We start from the raw sequence: 26,021 nt of genomic DNA on the forward strand, positions 1-26,021 counted from the left end.
GACACACTAAAATAGAAACGGAGCTAGTGAGCTTAATTTGGGGAACCGAGGAATTTTTATATATTAATGTTCAAATATGCGTAAAAACAATCGATATCAAAAGAAATAAGTAAGGCAAAAGACAAATTTATGAATATTTCCCCCCCCCCAAAAAAAAAATAGTTATACAAATAATTCTGCTAAGGACAATTACTTTCTTAGGCTAAATTAAAAACAGAAATGGTTAAACGTGATTCACAAATGGCATCTAAACAAAAAGCTCTTGAAATTTGTCTGAAGAAATATGGAGAAGATCATCCCAACACAGCTAACTGCTACAACAACATTGGATACGCACAAAATAAGATGAAAGATTTCAAGTCAGGATTAGTTTCGGATCAAAAAGCTCTTCACATCAGATTGAAACTATATGGAGAAGATCATCCCGACACAGCTAACAGTTACAACAACATTGGATACGATCAAAATGGGATGAAAGATTTCAAGTCAGCATTAGTTTCACATCAAAAAGCTCTTGACATCAGATTGAAACTATATGGAGAAAATCATCCTGACACAGCCATCAGTTACAGCAACATTGGATACGCACAAAATGAGATGAAAGATTTCCGGTCAGGTTTAGTTTCACATCAAAAAGCTCTTCACATCAGATTGAAACTATATGGAGAAGTTCATCCCGACACAGCGAACAGTTACCACAACATTGGATATGCACAAAATCAAATGAAAGATTTCAAATCAGCATTTGTTTCACATCAAAAAACTCTTCACATCAGATTGAAACTCTATGGAGAAGATTATCGCGACACAGCTATGAGTTATTACGAGATTGGATGCACACAAAATGAATTAAAAAATTTTAAGTCAGGATTAGTTTCGCATCAAAAAGCTCTTCACATCAGATTGAAACTATATGGAGAAGATCATCCCGACACAGCTAACAGTTACAACCAGTGGCGTCGCCAGGTTGCTCAGACTGGGGGGGACGAGGCACCAAAGCGCAAGACCTCTAGGGGGGTTCGGGGGCATTCACCCCCGAGAAAATTTTTATTTCTAGGGTCTCTAAAACGCTATTTCCCGCATTTTCAGCCAAGTTTTATGACAATCCGAAAGCCACAGATCGGAGATTTTTGTTATAAACAAACAGTTTTTACAAGGGGAACTTTTTGTTGTTAGCTAATCAGCCTAATCTAAATGTGTCAACAAGAGCATCCAACTCAATTTTATCAGCAATGTCTCTTTCTATATGCTGACTATGTTATTCTAATGCTATTCTTTACGTGATCAAAAGTAATGTTAATTCGAAAATTTCTTTATTTACTCTGCTGTTGGAAATTAGAATCATTGTACCCCCCCCCCCCTTTTCTCTTCAGATTTAGAAAAATCCCAAAAGTGGTCTTTAGAATAAGTGGGGGGGACGAGTCCCCCCCAGTTCCCCCCCTAGCGACGCCACTGGTTACAACAACATTGGATGCACACAAAATGAGATGAAAGATTTCAAGTCAGCATTAGTTTCACATCAAAAAGCTCTTCACATCAGATTGAAACTATATGGAGAAGATCATCCTGACACAGCTAACAGTTACAGGAACTTTGGATACACACAAAATAAGATGAAAGATTTTAAGTCAGGATTAGTTTCATATCAGAGAGCTTTCGAAATCAGTTTAAAACTATTTGGAGAAGATCATCCCAAGACAGCAAGTAGTTACTCCAACATCGGCTTTACACAACATGGGATGAAAAATTACAAGTCAGCGTTAGAATCGAAACAAAAAGCTCTCGAAGTCAGATTAAAAATATCTGGAGAAAATCATCCAGACACCGTAGAGACGTATCGTGCGATTGGTGTCACACAACGTTCAATGAGGAACCTCCACGCAGCACTTGACCTGCATCAATATGTCGTACAGGCGCGACTGAAAGTGCATGGTGAATACCACGACGATACTGTTGTAAGTTATCGCAGCCTTGGAATCACACAACGCGAAATAAAAGATTACAAGTCTGCTTTAGAATCGCATGAACATGCTCTGAGAATCAGTTTGAATTTACATGGAGAGAATCATCCTGACACTGCTGGTATTTACGGCGAGATGGGAGCCACACAATGTGACATGGGAGAATACAAATCTGCATTAGAGTCGCACCACAAATCTCTTCAAATTAGATTGAAATTGTTTGGAGAACATCATCTCGACACAGCTGATAGTTATACCCAAATTGGGATCGCACAACAGGAAATGAAGGATTACAAGTCAGCATTAGAATTTAAAGAGAAAGCTCTACAAATCCTAGTAAAACTCTTTGGAGAAGATCATCCTGAGATGGCTGAATATGATCTCGATATTTCTCGGGTAAAAGGTCTTTTGAATAATAAGGCCAGCCCTGGACAGATACAAAGGAGACCGCCAGTTTGGAGTGATTATTTGTAGAGAAGAGCATCTGAACATTAAAAAAAATTCAACTACATTTTTTGTTTCTTAAGCAATATTAGAATATATACAGAGTATCTTATCTAAAAATCAATCTAAATCCCAATTTTTATTCGCCAATGTTAGTTTATATACTCGCCCATATCTATTAGAATTCTGTTATGGTCCTCTCTAAGATTGTGTTATATGCAGCAGAAATGTCATGTACGAGCGCATGTGAGGTAAATTATATATGTGCAGATGACACGCACATAAATGAGACAAGAAGAGAGATGTAATACGAGTAGATGTCAGATACTGGTTAAAGATATCGGTTGTTGATTTAGAATGTTGATTCAGATTCTAATAATAGAAATAAGGTATTGGAGTAAAATGTTGATTATTGTGTCCAACTATACCATAACAACCTGTGGCCATGAGGCTGACACATGCCAATAAACAAACTATTATTAGTAAATATATAGTGTTGAGTTGAAATACAGAGTAACTAAATTTGTAACATAAACTTTTTAGGTTGAAATACATAGGGTAGAACATATCATATTATCGCACAAGAGTAGTACTCCTTGTTTTTCGTTGTTAAGAATTATACTGTTTTCTCTCTTGATTAGTTTGAGTGCATGGGATTCCAAAAACATTTCGAATCAGATTATTCATCAGTACCTAAATGAATTTAGTGGATTGTGTAAAATAACTCGCAGGTAGGCATGCAGCTGCTGATGGGGGTTTGGAGCGAAATGTCACAACACCTATGTTTAACACAACTATCTTAACTTCTATTTTTTTATCAATTACGATCTTTCCAAAAATAAGGCGTCAACTACGGTAAAAAATTACGATTGCATAAGCTCTTTTATAAATTTTAATATTGCTTGCACTTTCACAGATATACAAATTCAAAAATCACGTATGCCTCCAATATTTGCCTACGCCGTGTGGTTTGGGGTTTTCCCCCATGAGGGAGGATGGCAATATCGGCACAATTTAGAAAGGATTCTAGTTTGTCGTTTACATGTGGAGAAAAAATTGAGATCGATGTGACGGATGTTGATATCATCCAGTCATAATTAACGTGGGTAAAAGCCCTCGTGTCAGTAGCATGTGCGGAACAGATTGTATTTGTCTGCCAGACAGACTCTATGAAATGCGTTCAGGAATGCGTTCAGAATTGCCAGTTCTCCACCACCATGCATCATAAAATTTCTTGTCTTAGATCGATCTATTTTTGATCAATTTCATTTCTGTAAAAACAACTAAACTGAAATTGGTTGTTTATCTGAGAGAACCAAATAAATTGGTTATGCTGTTTTTATAGTGTGCATTACTTTCCTACCTTCTTTCGTACCTCTCCCTATCTTTCGGACCTCTCGTTCCAATGTATGTAAATTTGAAACAGTTCTTACCGAGCAAACAACACTCGCAATAAAATTAAAATGTACCTGCATTTCTATAGCTTCAACTGCCCGACTCATTTTCTGTATGATACGAAAATAAATTTTGATACTCTGACCGCGAAAGCCTTGCTGATACAAGTTCAAAGATTATCCTTTTCCCTCACGCAGCGGCGCAACTGCAGATCATGAACATAATCGCCCCTGCTTAGAGAAAATACGTGGGAAAATACGAGATGAAAGATTACAAATCAGCTTTAGAATCTCATGAAAAAGCGGCTGTTGAAATCAGATTGAAAGTGTATGGAAATGATGACCTTGCAACATCCGACAGTTATTACAATATTGGATACGCACAACATGATATGAAAAATTTCATGTCAGCATTGAAGTCAGATTATCCTGAGACAGTTGACAGTTACTATAGTATTGGAGTCACACAACATGAGATAAGAGAGTACAAATCAGCATTATAGTCATATCAAAAAGCGCTTGAAATGAGATTAAAAATTTAGGGAAAAGATCATGCGGCAACATCTGATAGTTATTACAATATTGGAGTCACACAGCACGAGATGAAAAGTTAGCATTACAAGTCAGAATTATACTCAAATCAAAAAGATCTTGAAATTAGATTGACACTATATGGAGAAGATCACCCTGACACGGTTCAAATCTATTACACAATTAGTGCGATACAGCGTGAGTTCCAAAAAACATCAAATTCAAACGAGAACAGTTACTAAAATCAGTTTTGAGAAACTAAAATAACCGCAGGACGAAAAATATTGTCTGAGGGGTGTAGCGGGGTGCTAAACCCCCTAGTTTTGGCAACGTGGTGGGTTAAACGCGACGTCGGTCGGTAAAAAGTAAATTTTTTTTCAACCTGCTTAGTTGCTTGCAATAATTTGACAAATCGTCTTACTCGTCTGCTGATATATCGTCAAACAGATTCTCAAGCTTTTGCATGTAGCTAATGTCCAATCAAGAATTATTTGCCAGTATAGTATTGACTTTACTAGTGATATCGAAACATGCTACAGTTTAAGTAAGTGGATAATATTTATATACACTATATATATAGCTACTTAAGCAATTTATTTTAATCTATAATAACTAATGATAATAACTTTTAATCTCTGATAACTAATTGAAACTTGCACCAATCGACCAACCAAGAGGCTATAATTATATGCTTTCTTTATAGACGCGCTTTACGGGTTGCACTCCCAAGTTAAGGTAGTCACGTTACGTCACTGGAGGAAGATCTCCAAAAAATTCACCATGAAAAAAGTTAGTCAAATGACCTCGTTATATACTGAGAAAACAGCGTCAAAGTCATATAAATTGACCATATATGAAACCAGTACTGGATTATTTCGAACAAGTTTAGGTGTTAGTCTTATTTAAAAAAGACCAAATAAAACTCCGCATAGAAGGAGCTCACCAAAGTTCAGGATCACATGACCTCCCTGAATCCTATCTCGCTCGCCATCTGCCCCCCCCCCTCCCGCTTAAGGAAAGAGAATGACTTACAGTCACAGATAGTAGTCTCAGGCATTATACTAGAAGTAAACATTTTTTGTGGGCCAAAAATCTGTAATGGAAGTCTGCGTGTAAAAAGTCTGTCTCTTGCTGGTCAATTTGTGGATTGAAATTATAAAGAGACTGATTAGAAGTGCAAAGATTTATAATGCAACAGCCGAAAATGTAAAAATTTATATCTAATATATATAGCAATATATAATTATATCAACACTCGTAGAAAAAGATGGAAGAATTTCTCCGTTGAGTCCTTTCTCATTTCGACTTTTGCGGTTATAACAATATTTTTCGGAAACATTGGAGCCACATAATGTGAGATGGGAAACTACAAATCTGCATGGAGTCGCACAAAAAAATATATATATATATATATATATATATATATATATATATATATATATATATATATATATATATATATAAATATATATATATATATATATATATATATATATATTTATATATATATAAACGTTGCGGCCAACGTTTTTGCAAATGGGTGTATATATATATATATATTTGTATATATATATATATATATATATATATATATATATATATATATATATATATATATAGTTCTTCTTGTTGCAGGTCATTATATAAAAGTCTATTTGTATTATAGTAAACCAGTCTATCTACACAGTATATATATACACACAAAAACACACAAGTTGTGACAAATGCAGCAGAGTAGCGTCTATAGCAACAACGGATTCTACAACGGATTATTCTAACAAGCTGATATCAAGTTGTGTTCGAAGTTCGAACACAACTGTTGACAATGGCTACAAACCCGCAGCAGGCTAGCTACAAGCTTGTAGACTCTGGCGAGAGATTTGAGACAAGATGGGAGATTTTTACATGTGTACGTCAAAATAACCAGTGCATTTAGTCACGAGTATAAACACGTGATATGTAATTTAAGACTTGATGTTGTAGACAGTCGTCGAGAATAAACAATATTATTATGCTCTCAAGACTGAGAAAATCATTCCTAATCGACGCTCAAATGCAATATGATCGACATTTGAGGTATCATTTTATAGTATGTATTTGCGTGAACAGTATATAGCATTTTGGTCGGATATTTTAGTTTTTTGCAACAATTTTGAGAGTACTTTCATTTATATAATATTCCTTGTTGGAGTTCAAATGTATTTCGAAATTGTCATATTTCAGAGGTCATAAATATGATGGAATCTCAAAACAACATTCAAATTACAGTATTTTCGTAATATCCATGCCATTTGGATTGCATCAAACCGCAGCTCTTTGTAATGGTGGTTTAGACATAGAAATATTTTGATATATAGATCGGGACAGAGCTCGCCGGATTACATTCTCTTTGAAGCTACAATTCGTGTCCGATGAGCTTTATATGTTTACCGTAATGTTCTCTATAATTTTGCTAATAATATAAACTTTGCATAATTTGAAGTATAAATGTTACCAAGTTTTCGTTAATATTATGTGCCTGCTTCACAGTTAACGAGCTATAGCGGACCGAACAAATTATTTTTCAAAAAGATTATCGCCAGAGCCAAACATTTTAGTCAAGCTGATGGCACGCTTGCATAATACGATAATTACAATAGAAATTTTTGATATCAAATTCCGATCAACGATAATATACAGGGATAATTATTATACAAAACTATTGAAATCACCTATAACAATGTAATAGTTAAAGTTTGAGTGCCCAAGCACCCTGTTGGGACCTACAAGTCTATTAGTGTTTGGCATAATCAATTTTATGCATGACGACAATAAAATTTTTTTGTAACCACATATGATCACAGGTAGCCCGCTATTGGATTTCATTTTAGTTTTAAAATATTAAATAAATTCTATGCAAAACGACATGAAGTGTCACCTTCCTTCATTCACTACTGACATATTATCGCAGGCGCCAATTCGTGCGGTGCAGTGTACCTTTATGTATATATTAATATAAGGTTGGCAACTCTTTGTCGTTTTTTCACATTTACGAATTACATACACAAACTTACACATAAAAATACTTGTATTTAAACACAAAAATATACGCAAAAAACTAAATCTATGTGGGAACTGACTCTTCTAAAACATTTCCGAAACATTTGTTTGTCTTTAAAGCCATTGCAAATATGTGAAATTTACGAAAATACAAACACCTTTTGGTTGAATTTTTTGAAAAGCCGTCGGGATCCCATCACCCTGTCCTACGTCACAGCAAACACGCAATATGATTGGCTTAGCTTTGAATTTGAAATTTGTTTACGTTAACGGGACTCAACCAGCGATATGATTAACAATATTTACCAATATGGATAACAAAATTTAAATTTACAACTCCAGTACGATGACCTTCATTGAACATGTCCCTTATCTGTGGCAATTTGTTTGCATCATGAGTATTTTATCATGAGTTGCATTAATCCTCAAAGGGAAAAATTCGCGAACAAGTCATTCAAATTTTAACAATAAGTGTTAATGATTTCAATGGTTTTGGGATTTTTTGGGACACCATGTTTTCCTCCTTGCAAGACTAAATCTTAGGCTAGGCAATAGTTATATCTAAGAAAACTTTGTTTACGTCAACGATAAATACTGCTCTACCATAATATTTGGTATTCTAAATGCAGCATTGTCGCTAGTGTTATCTTATGCGTTGAAATACATATCTACTGATCTACATTATAGCAGGTGTTATGAAACTTGGTCATTTCAAAATACAACCATACGCCTTACGCTAAAGTACTAACCTTGTTTGTGGTAAAAGTCAAAATTCCAAACGCGTGTAGAACAGATCGATTCAGCAGCTTTTTTACAGTCAATCAATTCAACATACAATCCGTGGCTGTCAACCTAGAGCGATATAAATTACAATTTGCAACTCGTAAGGGCTATTACTCAAACTACTGTCCACGAAACTGGCAATAAACTGAAATGTACCAGTATTTCTTAAATTCGAGCCTTTGTTTGATGTTCTCAGCTTTACAGTAGCTACGTCAATAATATTTTGAAAGTCTGAAATACACGATATTTTGATGCCTCGCTTCTCCCAGTTATACATGTGATCATCCCTAGTCCCTAGCGCCGTCAGCAAAGTGCCAGAGCAGGCCTGGGCTCTAATTAGTCGCTATTGTCGTAAACATCTCATTGATGTCAAGGTGGCCGATGTAATGGAAAATTTCTACTTAGGTGCATTTGAGGACGACAGATTTAATCCTGTTAAATATAAAGACTAATTACTTCGCTATGGCTGCATTAATTCAACCGGTACCAGATTCGTTTGTCACGACAGCTTCGTTTGCCCTTACGAAGCAACGATTATTACCAAGTGATTATTAATTTATTGTATTTCGCGGCTATATTTATTCAGATCTCGGACTTTAAAAATATCCACTGTCTTTTTTTAACTTCAAAATTTGACCTGTTCTGGTCCGATTATCACTGTTAACAGTGATAAACTTTCAGAATATTAAATTGTAACTCTTAAATATTAGACTGTAGTATGGCTTAGAAACTTTGGTAGAATTTCGGGTTTAAAAACAGGTAAATATGGGCAATTTCCATTCAAATCGTAGCTACTTTATATCTGGTCGACGGTCGTTCTGCATGATAATTCTGTAAGGATGCATGTGAATTGTTCGGTGGTGAGTGAATTTGAACTTTGCTTCATTGGTGATTAAGAGCGCACAGTTTCAAAATCTTTGTCTAGAAATAGACAATTTTTCTAAGGATTTTCATAAAATACAGTACCAATTGTGTTTTGTATTCTCTTACAAAAATACAGCCAGACTTCCACATGTAAAGAGAAGTTTAATCTTTATACAAAGCTGTGCATATAATGCACAAGTGCATATCAACAAATCCATTTTCCAATTCACAAGATATCATTTATTGTAAATTAAAAAAAATATTATCAGCTGGACTCAGACTTTTGACCCCCACTGTTTATTATTATTGTCAAAATACCAAAAATTAAATCTTGTAGGTGGGTTTGCTGTAACATATTAGTTTTTATTTCTGAAAATAAAACCAGCGATATGTTGTAGTATATTTTGTAGTATAATAGTGTTGCTCAGTATACGTATAAAATCATTACGAAAGCAGAAAAAGCAGAAAATATTTCAAGGATTGTATAAAGTAATTCTGAGTTCCTCCGATGACGTGAGGTAGCGCCAAATGTCTCACACAAATTCTTTACGCTCTGAACTTCTCTATTGTTTTTTAGTTTGTTGTCTCGAATATCCTGAATGGCAGTTCTTCGGCAGTTAGACACGTTATACGAGGGGGCGGATCCCTTTTCGGTTTAAAATTTTTTTTCCATATCGAGACAGACAATGTGGAAGTGGTAGATAAATTTGAACACAGTCAAACTAGGTCTGGGTCTCGGCGCTCTGTATGCTGGTTATAAATTACTGAGACCATTAGTGGACCTTGCAGTGCAAAATGCTCTTGGTGGCAACCACGATGGTCAAGATCCTCCTGACGTTAAACCTGGATCTTTGCGTGTTGTGTTACATTGTTTCACAGACATCAGGTTTCTGGAAGTCTTAGAGGATTATGAATCAGGAAGAATTAAGGAACGCTTGCAAGAAGAGTTTTCCAAAGTTGGAATTAAAGTGGAAGGACTGAAGGTGAAGATTGAAAACATTGAGGAGGTGAATGAAACAAAGGAAGTAATTATGAAGAGGTAAATGTCTGATTATTACGAAATTATTATGCAATCTATTACCGAGAATAATTTATAGCCCAATGGACGATTCGCGCTTTAGACTAATTTTTGATCGAAGTAACAAGAAAATAAATCATCACATGCAGTTAAAAAGATCTTTCTTAAATTAGTGCAAATGCAAAGTTTATCTGCGAAATTTTGTAAAATACGGAAAATATAGGCATGCGAAGATGGCATATTTTCTATGCTTTTGTATTACGTGCATGGAAATGCGTAACTAAATTAGGGACACACTTCCGGCCGTATCAGAAAGTATACAAAATTCGTAAACTTCGCATGGCTATATTTTCCGAAATTTACAACAATTCGCAGCCAAACTTGGCAGTTTTACTAAGTTTAATGAGTTCTTTCAGAAAATGTCCTTTTTATTGCCGAGGTGATAAATTTGTCTAAAGCGCAAGTCGTCCAATATAGCCCATATTTTTCTTGGAAGGGGTGGGGAGAAGGGTGGTGACAACGAAATGCTTTGTAACTATATGTATAATGAATAGCATGGTTTCGAGTTCAATTTGGATATAACATGAATATACACGAGTGAGTTTTTCAAAGTCACAAGAAACTCCGATTTGAAATTTTGAACCACCCAAGTAACAAATCTCTCGCACATTCCCTGATAAGGCCATATTAAACAGTGTAATTTTTATGCAACTTGCATTACAATTCATGATTTTAATGGATTTATATATGGCAATTGCGGAAGTTTTGCGCTTATTACACTACTGTTTTTAGACTACAATGACTTTTCGGTAATTAACATTTCGTAGAAGCAGAATTACGTTGCGAGTGCATCGAACCGCCGCAGGGGGCATTAAACCATGTCACACTTTAATAACTCTTACATAAAATATAACCACAAATTATGCATGTCACAATCAGGCAAAATGCCCTGGGTACGAGGTGGTGTCACAATGCAAATTATGCACGCTTAATTTTTGGAACGTAGGCAAAAGAAATTGGCACCATGCACAGTGTGTTTAAACGGAATTTTTCTTTCTCATCTCGCGCGCCACAAAATCCTAAAAGCGCTCAATATGATACTTTTGGCACCCATAACCAAACGCCGTTTCTATATATATAAGTCAGCCGTGCACTACCATTCTCTGGCAGGAAACTTAAATGGTGGGTATTAACAACGCAGAGAAGCAACAATTAAATCAAATAGCCATGGCTTAATTGAGGAAAAGAAGGAATTGGAGACAAAGCTTTAGGCCATGGAGTAAAAATGTGATAAAATCATGCGTTGTTTAAAAAACAAATCTCTTTGTTTTAGTTTCGGTGTTTTTGTTTATCATAACGTGTTGAATGACTTCGTTACCCCAAGCTTCTATTGAATCCTTCGTTTCCACATCCGACCATTTTTTTCCCCTGCTGTTCTTTGCGTTCCTTTTGCCGGGCTATTTTTGGCTTTAAAGTATCTTTACAATGTTTAGATACACCCGTTATAAATAGCTTTGAGAAAACGACTGTCATGATGTTAAGTGCTTCCGGAAGTCAAGTCCGTATGTAAACAAACGGTTCGTTTGAAATTTGAGCATCATACTCTTTATATCTAAAATTATTTAGGTTCGTTACGTTACGAAACATTGGAACTTTCACGCACTCACATGTTGCGAGCAGAACCGATGCCCAGAACGGGCTTCACCTCCACTTTAAAAGGACAGCTTGGTATATTATCAGCTACTATACGAGGTAGCTTGACCAAACAATAACGCGCTAACTTTCTTAATAGAGAATTACACTGTTCGAAGTATAGTACATACCACTTATTAACCGAATTTGAGGTCTGTACAAGAAAAATATCAGACCGAGGTCTTGACAGTATGGACCGAGCGATAGCCAGGTCCGTACATAAAAGACCGAAGTCTGATATTTTTCCAGTACGGACCGAATGTATTCGGTTAATAAGGGATTTATTATATGGCATACAGTATTTAGTTTATTTATTTATACAATGCGCTGCAACATTCTTGCCGGCTCTTTCGCCAGCCAGTCGCCAAGCAAGAACTGAAGTGGCTTCCAAAACTTTGTTTTTTACTCGTTAAATAAGAATGGTACAGTAATATAAACAAAAATCAAAGATGAATAAATATAATATTCACATGTACCAAAATTAATAATGCTCTTCTTCGTCCATTCTCCGTCGATATTTTTCGGGTCAAAAATGAAAGTGCAAGCTTGTTTTTGTTCAATAATATGAGAGTTGGACCGTTACCACGACAACAGTCTAATATGGGGGCATTCCAGACCGGCAAAGAACCAATCAGCGCACGCCATTTAGTCACAAGACCGCGTGCCATATAATAATATATTATAGTCGATATTGTAATTTTTAACTTCATCTATTCATAATAAACGCAGGTCCCGGACCAAGAATATTTCTGTTAGCGACATCAAAAGTCTTGTTATTAGTGATGTGGAGGATGGTAATAAAGATAAAGAGGTAGGAAAACTGAAGGCAGTTAAATTTTGCGATTGTTTTCTTATAACCGATGAGTGTGTTAGAGGAATCTTCGAGCCTAATTGCGGGGAGGGAGAATTTTTTACATATTAATGTTGAAATAGGCGTAAAAACAATCGCTATGAAAAGAAATAAGTGAGGCACAAGACGAATTTATGAATATTTAACCCCCCCCCCAAAAAAAAGTATACAAAAAACTCATCTAAGGGCAATTACTTTCTTAGGCTAAATTACAAACAGAAATGGTTAAACGTGATTCACAACTGGCATCTAAACAAAAAGCTCTTGAAATTAGTCTAAAGCAATACGGAGAAGATCATCCCGACACAGCTAACAGTTACAGCAGCATTGGATGCACACAAAATGCGATGAAAGATTTCAAGTCAGCATTAGTTTCACATCAAAAAGCTCTTCACATCAGATTGAAACTATATGGAGAAGATCATCCCGACACAGCTAGCAGTTACCACAACATTGGATACGCACAAAATGAGATGAAAGATTTCAAGTCAGGATTAGTTTCACATGAAAAAGCTCTTCACATCAGATTGAAACTATTTGGAAAAGATCATCCCGACACAGCTGACAGTTACAACGAGATTGGATATGCACAACATGAATTAAAAGATTTTAAGTCAGGATTAGTTTCACTTCAAAAAGCTCTTCACATCAGATTGAAACTATATGGAGAAGATCATCCCAACACAGCCAGCAGCTACAACAACATTGGATACGCACAAAATGAGATGAAAGATTTCAAGTCAGGATTAGTTTCACATCAAAAAGCTCTTCACATCAGATTGAAACTATATGGAGAAGATCATTCCGACACAGCTAACAGTTACAACGAGATTGGATATGCACAACATGAATGAAAGATTTTAAGTCAGGATTAGTTTCACTCAAAAAGCTCTTCACATCAGATTGAAACTATATGGAGAAGATCATCCTCACACAGCTACAGTTACACAACATTGGATACGCACAAATGAGATGAAAGATTTCAAGTCAGGATTAGTTTCACATCAAAAAGCTCTTCACATCAGATTGAAACTATATGGAGAAGATCATCCCGACACAGCTGATAGTTACCACAACATTGGATGCACACATAATAAGATGAAAGATTTCAAGTCAGGATTAGTTTCACATCAAAAAGCTCTTCACATCAGATTGAAACTATATGGAGAAGATCATCCCAACACAGCCAGCAGCTACAACAACATTGGATACGCACAAAATGAGATGAAAGATTTCAAGTCAGGATTAGTTTCACATCAAAAAGCTCTTCACATCAGATTGAAACTATATGGAGAAGATCATTCCGACACAGCTAACAGTTACAACGAGATTGGATATGCACAACATGAATTAAAAGATTTTAAGTCAGGATTAGTTTCACTTCAAAAAGCTCTTCACATCAGATTGAAACTATATGGAGAAGATCATCCTCACACAGCTACCAGTTACCACAACACTGGATGCACGCAAAATGCGATGAAAGATTTCAAGTCAGCATTAGTTTCACATCAAAAAGCTCTTCACATCAGATTGAAACTATATGGAGAAGATCATCCCGACACAGCCAGCAGTTACCACAACATTGGATACGCACAAAATGCGATGAAAGATTTCAAGTCAGGATTAGTTTCATATCAAAAAGCTTTCGAAATCAGATTAAAACTATTTGGAGAAGATCATCCCGACACAGCTAACAGTTACAACAGCATTGGAGTTACATATCATGAGAAGAAAGATTTCAAGTCAGCATTAGTTTCATATCAAAAAGCTTTCGAAATCAGATTAAAACTATTTGGAGAAGATCATCCCGACACAGCAAATAGTTATTCCAACATCGGCTCTACACAACATACGATGAAAAATTACAAGTCAGCGTTAGAATCGAAACAAAAAGCTCTCGAAGTCAGATTAAAAATATATGGAGAAAATCATCCAGACACCGTAGAGACGTATCGTGAAATTGGTATCATACAACGTTCAATGAGGAACCTCCACGCAGCACTTGACCTGCATCAATATGTCGTACAAGCGCGACTGAAACTGTATGGTGAATACCACGACGATACTGTTGTAAGTTATCGCAGCCTGGGAATCACACAACGTCAGATGAAAGATTACAAGTCTGCTTTAGAATCGCATGAACATGCTCTAAGAATCAGTATGAATTTACATGGAGAAAATCATCCTGAAACTGCCGGTATTTACGCCGACATTGGAGCCACACAATGTGAGATGGGAGACTGCAAATCCGCATTAGACTCGCACAACAAATCTCTTCAAATTAGATTGAAATTGTTTGGAGAACATCATCCCGACACAGCTGATAGTTATACCCAAATTGGGATCGCACAACAGGAAATGAAGAATTACAAGTCAGCATTAGAGTCCAAAGAGAAAGCTCTACAAATCCTAGTAAAACTCTTCGGAGAAGATCATCCTGAGATGGCTGAGTATGATCTCGATATTTCTCGGGTAAAAGGTCTTTTGAATAATAAGGCCAGCCCTGGACAGATACAAACGAAACCGCCAATTTGGAGCGATTATTTGTAGAGAAGAGCATCTGAACATTAGAAAAATTGAACTACATTTTTGTTTGTTAGGGCATATTAGAGGATATACAGAGCATCTTGTCTAATATGTAATCTAAATTCCAGTTTTTATTCGCAAATGTTAGTTTAATAGACTCGCGCATATTTATTAGAATTCTGTTATGGTTCCTCTATATGATTGTGTCATATGCAGCAGAAATGTCATGTACGAGCGCGAAACAAGCATGGTTGTCATTGAGAGTTGTCATTAATTAAGTATAAGTATAGATTAATAAGCGCATTAGATAGCTAGACGGTGCATGTGCGGTAAATTATATATGTGTGCAGATGACACGCACATAAATGAGACAAGAAGAGTGATGTAATACGAGTAGAAGTCAGATACTTGTTGAAGATATCGCTTGTTGATTTAGAATTTTAATTTAGATTTTAATAATAGAAGTAAAGTATTGCAGTAAAATGTTGATTATTGTGTCCAACTATACCATAAAAACCTGTGGCCGTGAGGCTGACACATGCCAATAAACAAACTATTATTAGTAAATATATAGTGTTAAGTTGAAATACAGCGTAACTAAATTTGTAACATAAACTTTTTAGGTTCAAATACATAGGGTAGAACATATCATATTATCGTACAAGAGTAGTACTCCTTGTTTTTCGTTGTTAAGAATTATACCGTTTTCTCTCTTGACTAGTCTGAGTGGGATTCCAAAAACATTTCGAATCAGATTATTCATCAGTACCTAAAAGAATCTAGCGGATTGTGTAAAATAATACCATGATCACCTCGGGTTCTTTTGTTCTCACCAGGTGGTTTAATTGCGAAATTCCCGGCTTTAGCGGGCAGAACTCGAAATCTCCCGGCAAAGCCGGGCAGATTTCTAATTTCTCCCTGATTAAAATTCATGAGCCAAAATTCGAAGACACGACAAAGAGTTTTCTTAATACGTTTTACACAACAAAGAAAATAATTAAACCACAATGTTAATGACACTAAGATAAAGTGTTAATTACCCTATATACTGATTAATATTCACTTTTCACTAAACATTTCACACAATTATATCATAAAGACAGTGATTTATTTACTGATATTAATGTTGATGTTCACAGTTCCACAACTAGCTCCTTGTAGTAGCCCGCTGAAATCTAGTTTCGAACTTGCACGTTCTTCATAATCTATACAAGCCTTAATTGCTTATTCACAAACAAATTTCCAAACAATGGAAAATTGTACAATACATCACTGATCATGCATTGTACTACACAATACTCCTACTATCAATTAATTATGAAAACACTAGTTTCACCTCGGTGATCATGGTATTACAAACTAATACCATGGTTTTTAAGAATATAGTGATTAAATCTCTCGCAAACCGAGGACTGTTAGTGAAAGTCCCTCGGGACGCCTTTGGGCTTCGCCCGCTGGCTTTCCCTCGGGACTTTCACAAACAGTCCTCGGTTTGCGGGAGATTTAATTACTATATTCTTAAAAACCATGGTATTACTTATAATAACTCGCAAGTAGGCATGCAGCTGCTGACGGGGGCTTGGAGCGAAATGTCACAACAGTGACAACACCCACGTTTAATACCATTATGTTAACTTCTATTTTTTATTTACGATCTTCCCGACTACGGTCACAAATTACGATTGCACAACATCTGTAGGAAGCTCTTTTATAAATTTTAATATGCATGCACTTTAACAGATATATAAGTTCAAAAATCGCATATGCCTCCAATATTTGCCTTCGCCGTGTGGGTTGAGGTTTTTCCCCATGAGGGAGGATTGCAATATCAGCACAATTTAGAAAGGATTCGAGGTTTGTCGTTTACATGTGGAGAAAAAATTGAGATCGATGCGACGGATTTTGATATCATCCAGTCATAATTAACGTGGGTAAAAGCCCTCGTTTTAGTTGCATGTGCGGAACAGATTGTATTTGTCTGCCTGACAGACTCTGTGAAATGTGTTCAGGAATATGTTTAGGCGCGGGCCTTTCGGCGCAATGACTACAATTGCCAGTTCTCCACCAACATGCATCATAAAATGGGTTGTCTTAGATCGATCCCTTTTTGATTAATTTCATTTCTGTAAAAACAACTAAACTGAAATTGGTTGTTTATCTGAGGGAACCAAATAAATTGGTTATGCTGTTTTTACAGTGTGCATTGCTTTCGTACGTTCGTTCGGATCTCTCCCTATCTTTCGGACCTCTCGTGCCCATATATGTAACTTTGAAACAGTTCTTACCGAGTAAACAACACTCGCAATAAAATTAAAATGTACCTGCATTTCTGTAGCTTCAACTGCCCGACGCATTTTCTGTATAATACGAAAATAAATTTTGATACTCTGACCGCGAAGCCCTGCTGATACAAGTTCCAAGATTATCCTTTTCCCTCACGCAGCGGCGCAACTGCAGATCATGAATATAATCGCCCCTGCTTAGAGAAAATACGTGGGAAAATACGAGATGAAAGATTACAAATCAGCGTTAGAATCCCATGAAAAAGCGGCTCTTGAAATCAGATTGAAAGTGTATGGAGATGATGACCTTGCAACAGCCGACAGTTATTACAACATTGGATACGCACAACATGATATGAAAGATTACATGTCAGCATTGAAGTCAAAGCGAAAAGCTCTTGAAATTCGATTAGGACTACGTGGGGAAGATTATCCCGAGACAGCTGACAGTTACTATAGCATTGTAGTCACACAACATGAGATAAGAGAGTACAAATGAGCATTAGAGTCATATCAAAAAGCGCTTGAAATCAGATTAAAATTTACGGAAAAGATCATGCTGCAACAGCTAACAGTTATTACAATATTGGAGTCACACAACACGAGATGAAAGATTACAAGTCAGCATTATCAGGGCCGTAGCTAGAAGCTTAATTGGGGGGGTGCATATTCATATATTCGTCATATGCCCGAATGATTTCTTTTGTATGCTATTGTTCCTATGGTATATAAACATGAATATATGAATATACACCCCCCCAATTAAGCGGTCTAGCTACGGCCCTGAGCATTATATGCGAATCAAAAAGCTCTTGAAATCGACACTATATGGAGAAGAATACCCTGAATACCCCCCCCCCCCATTATATTAAAATAGACAGTAATAGACTAATAGTCAACCGTAGAATAGCATAGAGTAGCATCGAAGGATCTCGAGAACAAATAAACTATACCGGGGGAATCTTGACACAGGTTAAAGTTATTCCGATGATGGATACACTGATCGAACAATGGCCAGAAGGGCACGGACTTGGAATATGCAGATTGCCGTAAATAATTTGTTCAAATATCTTTCAGTTGCGGCACCATAAATTACATTGCGCATTTTTAAATTTGAGAAATTCATTGAATTTTTACATTTTGCCCTGTTTGTTTCTTGTAAATCAAGGCATACCAAAGTTCCTCCAGGTAATATTTTGCCAGCGCTCAGCATGGGTTTTTAGCAAATCCGCAATTTTAGTTTATTTTTACCAAACTTATTTGTATATTATTCGACGTGATTAATGGTTAAAATTTTGGCTTGGAAAAGCAGGACGAATACTATTGTCTGAGGGGTGTGGCGGGGTGCTACAACCCCTAGTTTTGGCAACGTGGTGAGTTAAACGCGACGTCGGTCGGTAATAGCACACAAGCGTTGGTAAAAAGTATAACTTTTCTCAACTTGCTTAGTTGCTTGCCGTAATTTGACAAATCGTCTTACTCGTCTGCTGATATATCGTCAAACAGATTCTCGAGCTTTTGCATGTAATGTCTAATCAATAATTATGTGCCAGTAATAATATTGACTTTACTAATGATATCGAAACATGCTACAGTTTAAGTCAGTGAATAATATTTATATATACTATATATAGCTACTTAAGCAATTTATTTTAATCTATACTAACTAATGATAATAACTTTTAATCTCTGATAACTAATTGAAACTTGCACGAACCGACCAACCAAAAAGCTATAATTATATGCTTTCTTTAGACGCGCTTAGAATTCCCCGGGTTCGCCGGTAAAACTTAGAGGTTGCACTCCCGAGTTAAGGTAGTCACGTTACGTCACTAGAGGGAGATCTCCAAAAAATTCACCATAAAAAAAGTTAGTAAAATTACGTCGTTATATACTGAGAAAACAGCGTCAAATTCAAATAAATTGACCAAATATGAAACCAGTACTGGATTATTTCGAACAAGTTTTGGCGTTAGTCATATTTAAAAAAGACCAAAAACTCCGAATGGAAGGGGGTCACCAAAGTTCAGGATCACATGACCTCCCTGAATCCTAGCTAGCTCGCCACCTGCCCCCCCCCCCGCTTGAGGAAAGAGGATGACTTACAGATAGCAATCTCAGGTATTATACTAGAAGTAAACACTTTTTGCGGGCCAAAAATCTGTAATGGAAGTCTGTAAAAAGTCTGTCTAATGCAGGTTTATTTGTGGATTGAAATTATAAAGAGACTGATTAGAAGTGCAAAGATTTATAATGCAACAGCAGAAAAGTATGTATAGCTATATATGATTATATCAATACTCGTAAAAAAAGTTTGAGAATTTCTCCGTTGAGTCCTTTCTTCATTTCGACTTTTGCGGATATAGCTAACAATATTTTACGGAAACATTGGAGCCACACAATGTGAGATGGGGGACTACAAATATGCATTGAGTCACACAACAAATATCTTCAAGTCAAAGTGAAATTGTTTGTAGAAGAATATCGTCCCCAGACACGGGGTGACATGTGCGTTCAGCTTTAGTCGAGCAAAGTTTAATTAATTCATATTTTGCATATCTCGTATTTTGCATATTTTAGAGACATTCCGAAATGGTTACCGATTTTAAAAAGTAGGTAATATCCCTAGATTTTCTTTCAAAATATAACTATAACATATCAAAATCTAAGCAAGTATTTCAACTAGTTCTTCTTGTTGCACGTCATTATATAAAACTAAAATAAAAGTCTATTTGTATTATAGTAAACCAGTTAATCTACACAGTATATATATATATATATACACACAAAAGACACAAGTTGTGACAAACGTAGCAGAGTAGCGTCTATAGCAACAACGGATTCTACAACGGATTATTCTAACAAGCTGATATCAAGTTGTGTTCGAACTGCTTTGTTGACAAGTTGCTACAAATCCGCAGCAGACTAGCTACAAGCTTGTAGACTCTGGCGAGAGATTTTAGACAAGATGCGAGATTTTTACATGTGTACGTCAAAATAACCAGTGCATTTAGTCACGAGAATAAACACGTGATATGTAATTTAAGACTTGATGTTGTAGACAGTCGTCGAGAATAAACAATATTATTACGCTCCCAAGCCAGAGAAAATCATTTCTAATCGACGCTCAATGCAATGATCGACATGAGGTACCATTTATTGTTAAATTTGCGTGAACAGTATCATTTTAGTTTTTTGCATGAATTTTGAGAGTACTTTCATTTATATAATATTCCTTATTGGAGTTCAAATGTATTTCGAAATAGTCATACTGTATTTGAGAGGTCATAAATATGATGGAATCTCAAAACAACGATAAAATTACAGTATTTGCGTAATATCCATGCCATTTGGATTGCATGAAACTGCAGCTCTTTGTAATGGTGTAGTGTAAATATAGAAATATTTTGATATATAGATCGGGACAGAGCTCGATTACGGATTACATTCTCTTTGAAGCTACAATTGTGTCAAGCCAGTATACATAATACATTTCAAAGCTTAAAGGGGAAGTCATTGCTCAGGACAACTTAGGCTCAGATGAAAGATAATATCATTCTTACTATACATACGAAGTTTTAAATCGCAAGGTTAAATAAAATTCAAGATATAAAGCAATAAAAACGCAACTTTTGCCATATTTGCCGCAGAAATTAAATACATGCGAGCGAACCTGCGATCTGGCAGCGGATTTACTCCGTGACGTCACTGCGCGGTTTCGCGGGAGCGCTTCATATTCAAATATAAACAAAGCTATAAAATACAGCAACATTTTACAAGCGATTTCTAAAATTTCAAAAAATGCCATATTGTATGGTTCCGGGTTCTACGAACTGCTCGAAGAAGACGAAAGGGAGCGAGGTATCGTACCATCGTTTGCCAAATGAGTTGCGCAAAATATGGCTCAGGCGGATTCGACGCGACAACCTACCGAAAGCAAACTCATGCTATGTTTGTAGCGCGCATTTCGCCCCTGAATGTTTCGAAAGCTCTCTTAAAGAGTTATTTGGCATGAAAACAAAAAAAGCACTGAAAGCTGGAAGTGTACCATCGATATTTCCATTTGTACATCGAAAACCAGGACGGGAATCATCACAAAAAAGGGAAATAAACAGAGAGAAAATTAGAAGAGTCGAGGTACGTACTAACTACATTATTACAAGGCCTTAGCTCTTTATATGCTAATCCCAATATTTTTTTAATCCCAATAAATATTAGTAAAAATTCCCAAAATTGTAGGCAAAGTATCCTATAAAGTAAATACTGGGTTAGTTAGTCTTTCACCCTAATTTATAAATTAGTTGGTTTTACAGGAAGTAGCAACCTTGTTAAACACTGAAGAAAATGATGAGTTCACTGACACAAGCACTGAACATGACACTGGTGGATTTTCAACTCGAGATGCAGAAACATATTGTGATCATATTATATTGCTTGATGCAGAAACTCAGTGTGAGAAGCCATTACAGAGGTCCATTCAGGTACAAACTCTTGCCATACGGAAGAAGAAATCCACACCCATGACACCTGCCCAGGCAAAAAACAACAGTGGCATTGTCACTCCACCTACAACACCTATTACCATTCTTGAAGCAACCGCTTCTACTGAATCAGAACAAGATGCGGAATACAGTTCAAGCAGCACAGATGAGTTTTCAGATAGTGATGATGACTATGTCTGTCCAAAACTGAACACCAGTGATGACTCTGAAGCTGAAGACCAAAAAAATGAAAGAAAATTTATTGTGTTTGAGAGCATGCTAGATCAATTGTTTATTTCATGTAGAACATGTGGCTCCTTATGTGAGATTGAAAAATCTAATAAAGGTGCATGGTGACAGTTAAAGCAACATGTTTAACAACCATACTTACCAGTGGAATTCACAACCAGAGTTGCACAACAAGCCAGCTGGAGACATTTTGATCCCTGCTGCAACTGTAATCACTGGTGGTTCCTATGAATCGACCAAACAGTTTGCTAGTGCCCTCAATCTCAATTTTGTCAACAAACAACAGTTCTATAATGTACAAAAGGAAATTGTTTTTCCAGTAATCAAAAAAGTTATAAGAGGCAACAGAAAGAAATTGTGGAAAGTATAAAGAAGGAGAATAATCCAATTGATTTATGTGGCGACGGTCGATCGGACAGTCCAGGTCATAGTGCTAAGTATGGCACATACACATTGATGGATGAAACTTCAGGGAAAATTGTTGATTTCTCACTTGTTCAAGTCTCTGAAGTTTCATCCTCTAATGCAATGGAGAATGAAGGGTGTCAAAGCTCCATAAACAAAATAACTGGTCAAGGCATTAAAATCAGATCTTTGACAACAGATCGGCACACACAGATTACAGCAGAGATGAGAAAAAAATACCCGCAAATAGTTCACCAATATGATGTTTGGCATCTTTCAAAATGGGTGACAAAAAATTGACAAAAAAAGCAAAAAAGAAGGGGAATGAGATCTTACTGAAATGGATTCAGTCAGTGTCCAATCATCTGTGGTGGTGTGCACAGACTTGTGCTGGTGATGCTGAAGTGCTTCATGAGAAATGGGTGTCAATCTTGTACCATGTTGTAAATAAGCACAGATGGAGAAATTGCAAGCACTTTCGTAAATGTGTACACGGGCGCTTATCTAGAAACAAGGAACGTAAAACCAAATGGTTGCAGGCTGGATCTGCCCACACATAGCCCTGGAAGAGGTGGTATTAAACAAAAAACTATTAAAGGATATTGCCAAACTTACTGAGTTTCACCATACAGGTAACCTGGAAGTATACCACTCCTTGCTGCTGAAGTATGTTCCAAAACGCACCCACTTTTCATATCCGGGAATGGTAGCTAGAACGCAGTTGGCGGTAATTGACCATAACTCCAACACTGGAAGAAACCATGCAACTGTTAAACAAGGGAAAAACAAGGGTGAGAAGAAATATAAGATCACATTTCCTAAAGGTCGCAAGAATTGGGTCGCAAAACCAGTGTTGGAAAATAAGGCATTTAATTTCATTCAGCATTTGATGGATGATGTGATGTTATTTCAGCAAGACCTGACGGAAAAAACACCTAGCATCATTCCAAAGAACATTGCACCTCCAAGGCCTGACAAAGATGATGTGATTGCAGCACATAGATCACGTATGGGGAAAACTTGAAGCAGATAACTACCATAAACAGTTGAGGTAGATACCTACCATAAGCTCCATTCGCAGCCTGCTGGTTATGATTATGGCACAATCTGAATAAAAAGCTAGCTGAATAAAAACTCAACAACTTACCATATTATTCACCTGCATGTCTAAAACCTTCAAATACCATATCATCTTCCAACCCTGGTGGTGGGAAATGTGCTCTAATGCAGCTTACTGCACAAGAAGGAAGAGGAACCCTTATTTCTTTACCTATTATCCCAAAACACCACCGAACAAGCTGCCTGTAGGCAACATGTCTATGTTTTTTGTGTTCTGGTCCCTCATAGGCACTTGTGCCATATTGTTGTTTGTACTGATTCCAGGCAGTCTGTAGCACCCAGTAATTGAGGCATACAGCCTAGAATCCTGAGTTATCAGTGATACAAGCTGGAATGGGTGTATTTTCAAACTGTGCCACTTCTTCATTTTTTCCAACACATGCTGAGACCTCTTGGCAGCATACACATTCCTCTTCTCTGTCCATAATCTGGCAGTTACTACAAAGACACCTGAAAGCCACAATAAATTTTTAGAGCGGTTTCATTATTTTATGGTAATTTGGGTGTATTTAAACGTTCTAAATATACGACAAACAGTATTATATTGGAAGAAACAAAATGACGGTTCATGATTGTATTTATAGTATATATTAAAAACGCCAACATATTGTAAATTATCAACTCATAATTATAATTCACCACTACGATTCCTACGGTTTTTTAAAATATAGAGTAAAATTACCAGTCTTTGTCTATATCCGCGAGTCTGCTTGTTACATTTCCAGATCCCGATTGTGATGATTCATCATCAATAGCCATGTTGTCTGACTCCGAATCTGTTTCTTCAACGGGCTCAAATGCGTACGGTTGAATTATTCCTTCATGGTCTTCAACTTGGAACTCGTCCCTGCTGTCTTCTGAACCAGAACTTAATGAGTTTTCGCTTGAAGATCCGTTTGAAATATCCATTTGTTCTTTTGTAAAGCTTTTTCAATAGAAGCAACTTGGCGTGGACTCTTAGTTATGTTTTCAACCGCGCAGTGACGTCACGGAGTAAATCCGCTGCTAGATCGCAGGTTCGCTCGCATGTATTTAATTTCTGCGGCAAATATGGCGAAAGTTGCGTTTTTATTGCTTTATATCTTGAATTCTATTTAACCTTGCGATTTAAAACTTCGTATGTAAAGTAAGAATGATATTATCTTTCATCTGATTCTAAGCTTTTCTGAGCAATGACTTCCCCTTTAAAATTCACAAACGAGCCATACAAATGTTTATGTTTCGACCTAGGCTTAGCTCTAAACCGTGACCATGTGAACGCATGGGTGTTTTTCAGTTCGTCGATTTTATGCCAAATAGCTCTCAGTAGAATTCCTATATTGTTTTTGTTAGATTATATGGTTTATTTAGAATAATAATGTATAGTATACAGCGTGAGTAAAAAAACCTGACACCTTTGAAATTCAAATTAGGCTGTAATGTGACAGAAGTTGCCTAAAATACCTCATGGGTATACGACGAATATCAAATAATTCAACTAAAACATAAAGTTTGTTCCCTTTGGAAGTTAATTAAAAAGCATTCTAAGCTCTGTAAATAAAAAATATTTTTTTAGCACACGCGCCAGGTTGAATTAGTTTAATTGGTTTAAACACTTTCGCATTAATTAACCACGTCCTGTTGATTGTACACATGGTTCTGTCATGGGAATTGTCAAATTCCAGCCATAAGTTCGCGGCGAATTTGAATTTCAAAGGTGTCAGGTTTTTTTACTCACCCTGTATTTAACACAATTGTCTTTTGTTCCCGCTAACAAACAATGTTCGATAATGGCGGACAATTAGCGTTACAGCAACGTACGATAAACGTGTGCGATGAGCTTTATATGTTTACTGTAATGTTCTCTATAATTTTGCTAATAATATGAACGTAGCAAACAACGTTTATTTTTCAAATTATCGCCAGAGCCAAACATTTTAGTCAAGCTGATGGCATGCACGCGCATGCATAATAAGATAATTATAATAGAAATTTTTTAGATCAAATTCCGATCAACGATAATTATACAGGGGTAATTATTATACAAAACTATTGAAATCACCTATAACAATGTAATAGTTAGAGTTTGAGTGCCTAAGTACTTGAGTGTTGGGACCCACAAGTGTATTAGTGTTTGGCATAATCAATTTTATGCATAACTCACAATGCAACTCCACTCATGCAGGCAAGCTGCGTAGTACATATATAGTGTGTGTTACCACAGGCAGCCCGGTCACTGCTGTTACGTCATGCTATTATATAGGTATATAATTACAATAAGGCAAAAAATATAATACATACATTAATACCACCGCTTAAAACAAAAATACTACGCTAGTTTCTTAAAAAAAAAACAGATACAAAACACCTTGGATATATTGACTATATTTATCTGTCGTTTTTA

At 36.3% G+C, this 26,021-nt stretch overlaps 5 protein-coding genes and 1 pseudogene across 5 annotated transcripts; 5 read left to right on the forward strand and 1 right to left on the reverse strand.

Annotated features, from left to right (window-relative positions):
• Positions 1 to 1,613: 1,613 nt before the first annotated feature.
• Positions 1,614 to 2,435, forward strand: LOC114532892 (nephrocystin-3-like). Its single transcript, XM_028554479.1, has one exon. The coding sequence runs from the start codon at positions 1,614 to 1,616 to the stop codon at positions 2,433 to 2,435; it is 822 nt and encodes a 273-aa protein (XP_028410280.1).
• A 3,881-nt stretch (positions 2,436 to 6,316) lies between these two features.
• LOC114532893 (nephrocystin-3-like) lies at positions 6,317 to 13,430 on the forward strand. The gene is made up of 4 exons (XM_028554480.1): positions 6,317 to 6,406; positions 9,594 to 10,055; positions 12,456 to 12,537; positions 12,780 to 13,430. The coding sequence occupies exons 2-4, from the start codon at positions 10,048 to 10,050 to the stop codon at positions 13,428 to 13,430; spliced, it is 741 nt and encodes a 246-aa protein (XP_028410281.1). The 5' UTR covers positions 6,317 to 6,406; positions 9,594 to 10,047.
• A 748-nt stretch (positions 13,431 to 14,178) lies between these two features.
• On the forward strand, positions 14,179 to 15,126 carry LOC114532894 (nephrocystin-3-like). Its single transcript, XM_028554481.1, has one exon. It carries the CDS (start codon positions 14,179 to 14,181, stop codon positions 15,124 to 15,126), a length of 948 nt encoding a protein of 315 aa, XP_028410282.1.
• Positions 15,127 to 21,185: 6,059 nt separating this feature from the next.
• Positions 21,186 to 22,222, forward strand: LOC114532895 (THAP domain-containing protein 1-like). The gene is made up of 2 exons (XM_028554483.1): positions 21,186 to 21,521; positions 21,698 to 22,222. Exons 1-2 carry the CDS (start codon positions 21,186 to 21,188, stop codon positions 22,220 to 22,222), a joined length of 861 nt encoding a protein of 286 aa, XP_028410284.1.
• Positions 22,223 to 22,800: 578 nt separating this feature from the next.
• LOC114532896 lies at positions 22,801 to 23,543 on the forward strand (annotated as a pseudogene).
• A 394-nt stretch (positions 23,544 to 23,937) lies between these two features.
• LOC114532897 lies at positions 23,938 to 24,572 on the reverse strand. The gene is made up of 2 exons (XM_028554484.1): positions 24,321 to 24,572; positions 23,938 to 24,088 (listed from the first exon to the last, which is right to left on the reverse strand). Exons 1-2 carry the CDS (start codon positions 24,545 to 24,547, stop codon positions 23,938 to 23,940), a joined length of 378 nt encoding a protein of 125 aa, XP_028410285.1. The 5' UTR covers positions 24,548 to 24,572.
• Between the last annotated feature and the right edge of the window lie 1,449 nt (positions 24,573 to 26,021).

This window comes from Dendronephthya gigantea, unplaced genomic scaffold (assembly GCF_004324835.1).
Source record: "Dendronephthya gigantea isolate DGI-Jeju-01 unplaced genomic scaffold, DenGig_1.0 000082F, whole genome shotgun sequence".
NCBI classification, from domain to species: domain Eukaryota; kingdom Metazoa; phylum Cnidaria; class Anthozoa; order Malacalcyonacea; family Nephtheidae; genus Dendronephthya; species Dendronephthya gigantea.

What these genes read in the sequence shown, in the direction of transcription:
- LOC114532894 (XM_028554481.1), top strand. Translation starts at nt 14,179, where the DNA reads ATGAAAGATTTCAAGTCAGGATTAGTTTCATATCAAAAAGCTTTCGAA.
- LOC114532895 (XM_028554483.1), top strand. Translation starts at nt 21,186, where the DNA reads ATGCCATATTGTATGGTTCCGGGTTCTACGAACTGCTCGAAGAAGACG. An exon ending in AGAAAATTAGAAGAGTCGAG is followed by an intron (nt 21,522 to 21,697) that starts GTACGTACTAAC and finishes TTGGTTTTACAG; the next exon opens with GAAGTAGCAACCTTGTTAAA.
- LOC114532893 (XM_028554480.1), top strand. An exon ending in ATGGTAATAAAGATAAAGAG is followed by an intron (nt 12,538 to 12,779) that starts GTAGGAAAACTG and finishes TTACTTTCTTAG; the next exon opens with GCTAAATTACAAACAGAAAT.
- LOC114532897 (XM_028554484.1), bottom strand. Translation starts at nt 24,547, where the DNA reads ATGGATATTTCAAACGGATCTTCAAGCGAAAACTCATTAAGTTCTGGT. An exon ending in GCGGATATAGACAAAGACTG is followed by an intron (nt 24,089 to 24,320) that starts GTAATTTTACTC and finishes TGTGGCTTTCAG; the next exon opens with GTGTCTTTGTAGTAACTGCC.
- LOC114532892 (XM_028554479.1), top strand. Translation starts at nt 1,614, where the DNA reads ATGAAAGATTTTAAGTCAGGATTAGTTTCATATCAGAGAGCTTTCGAA.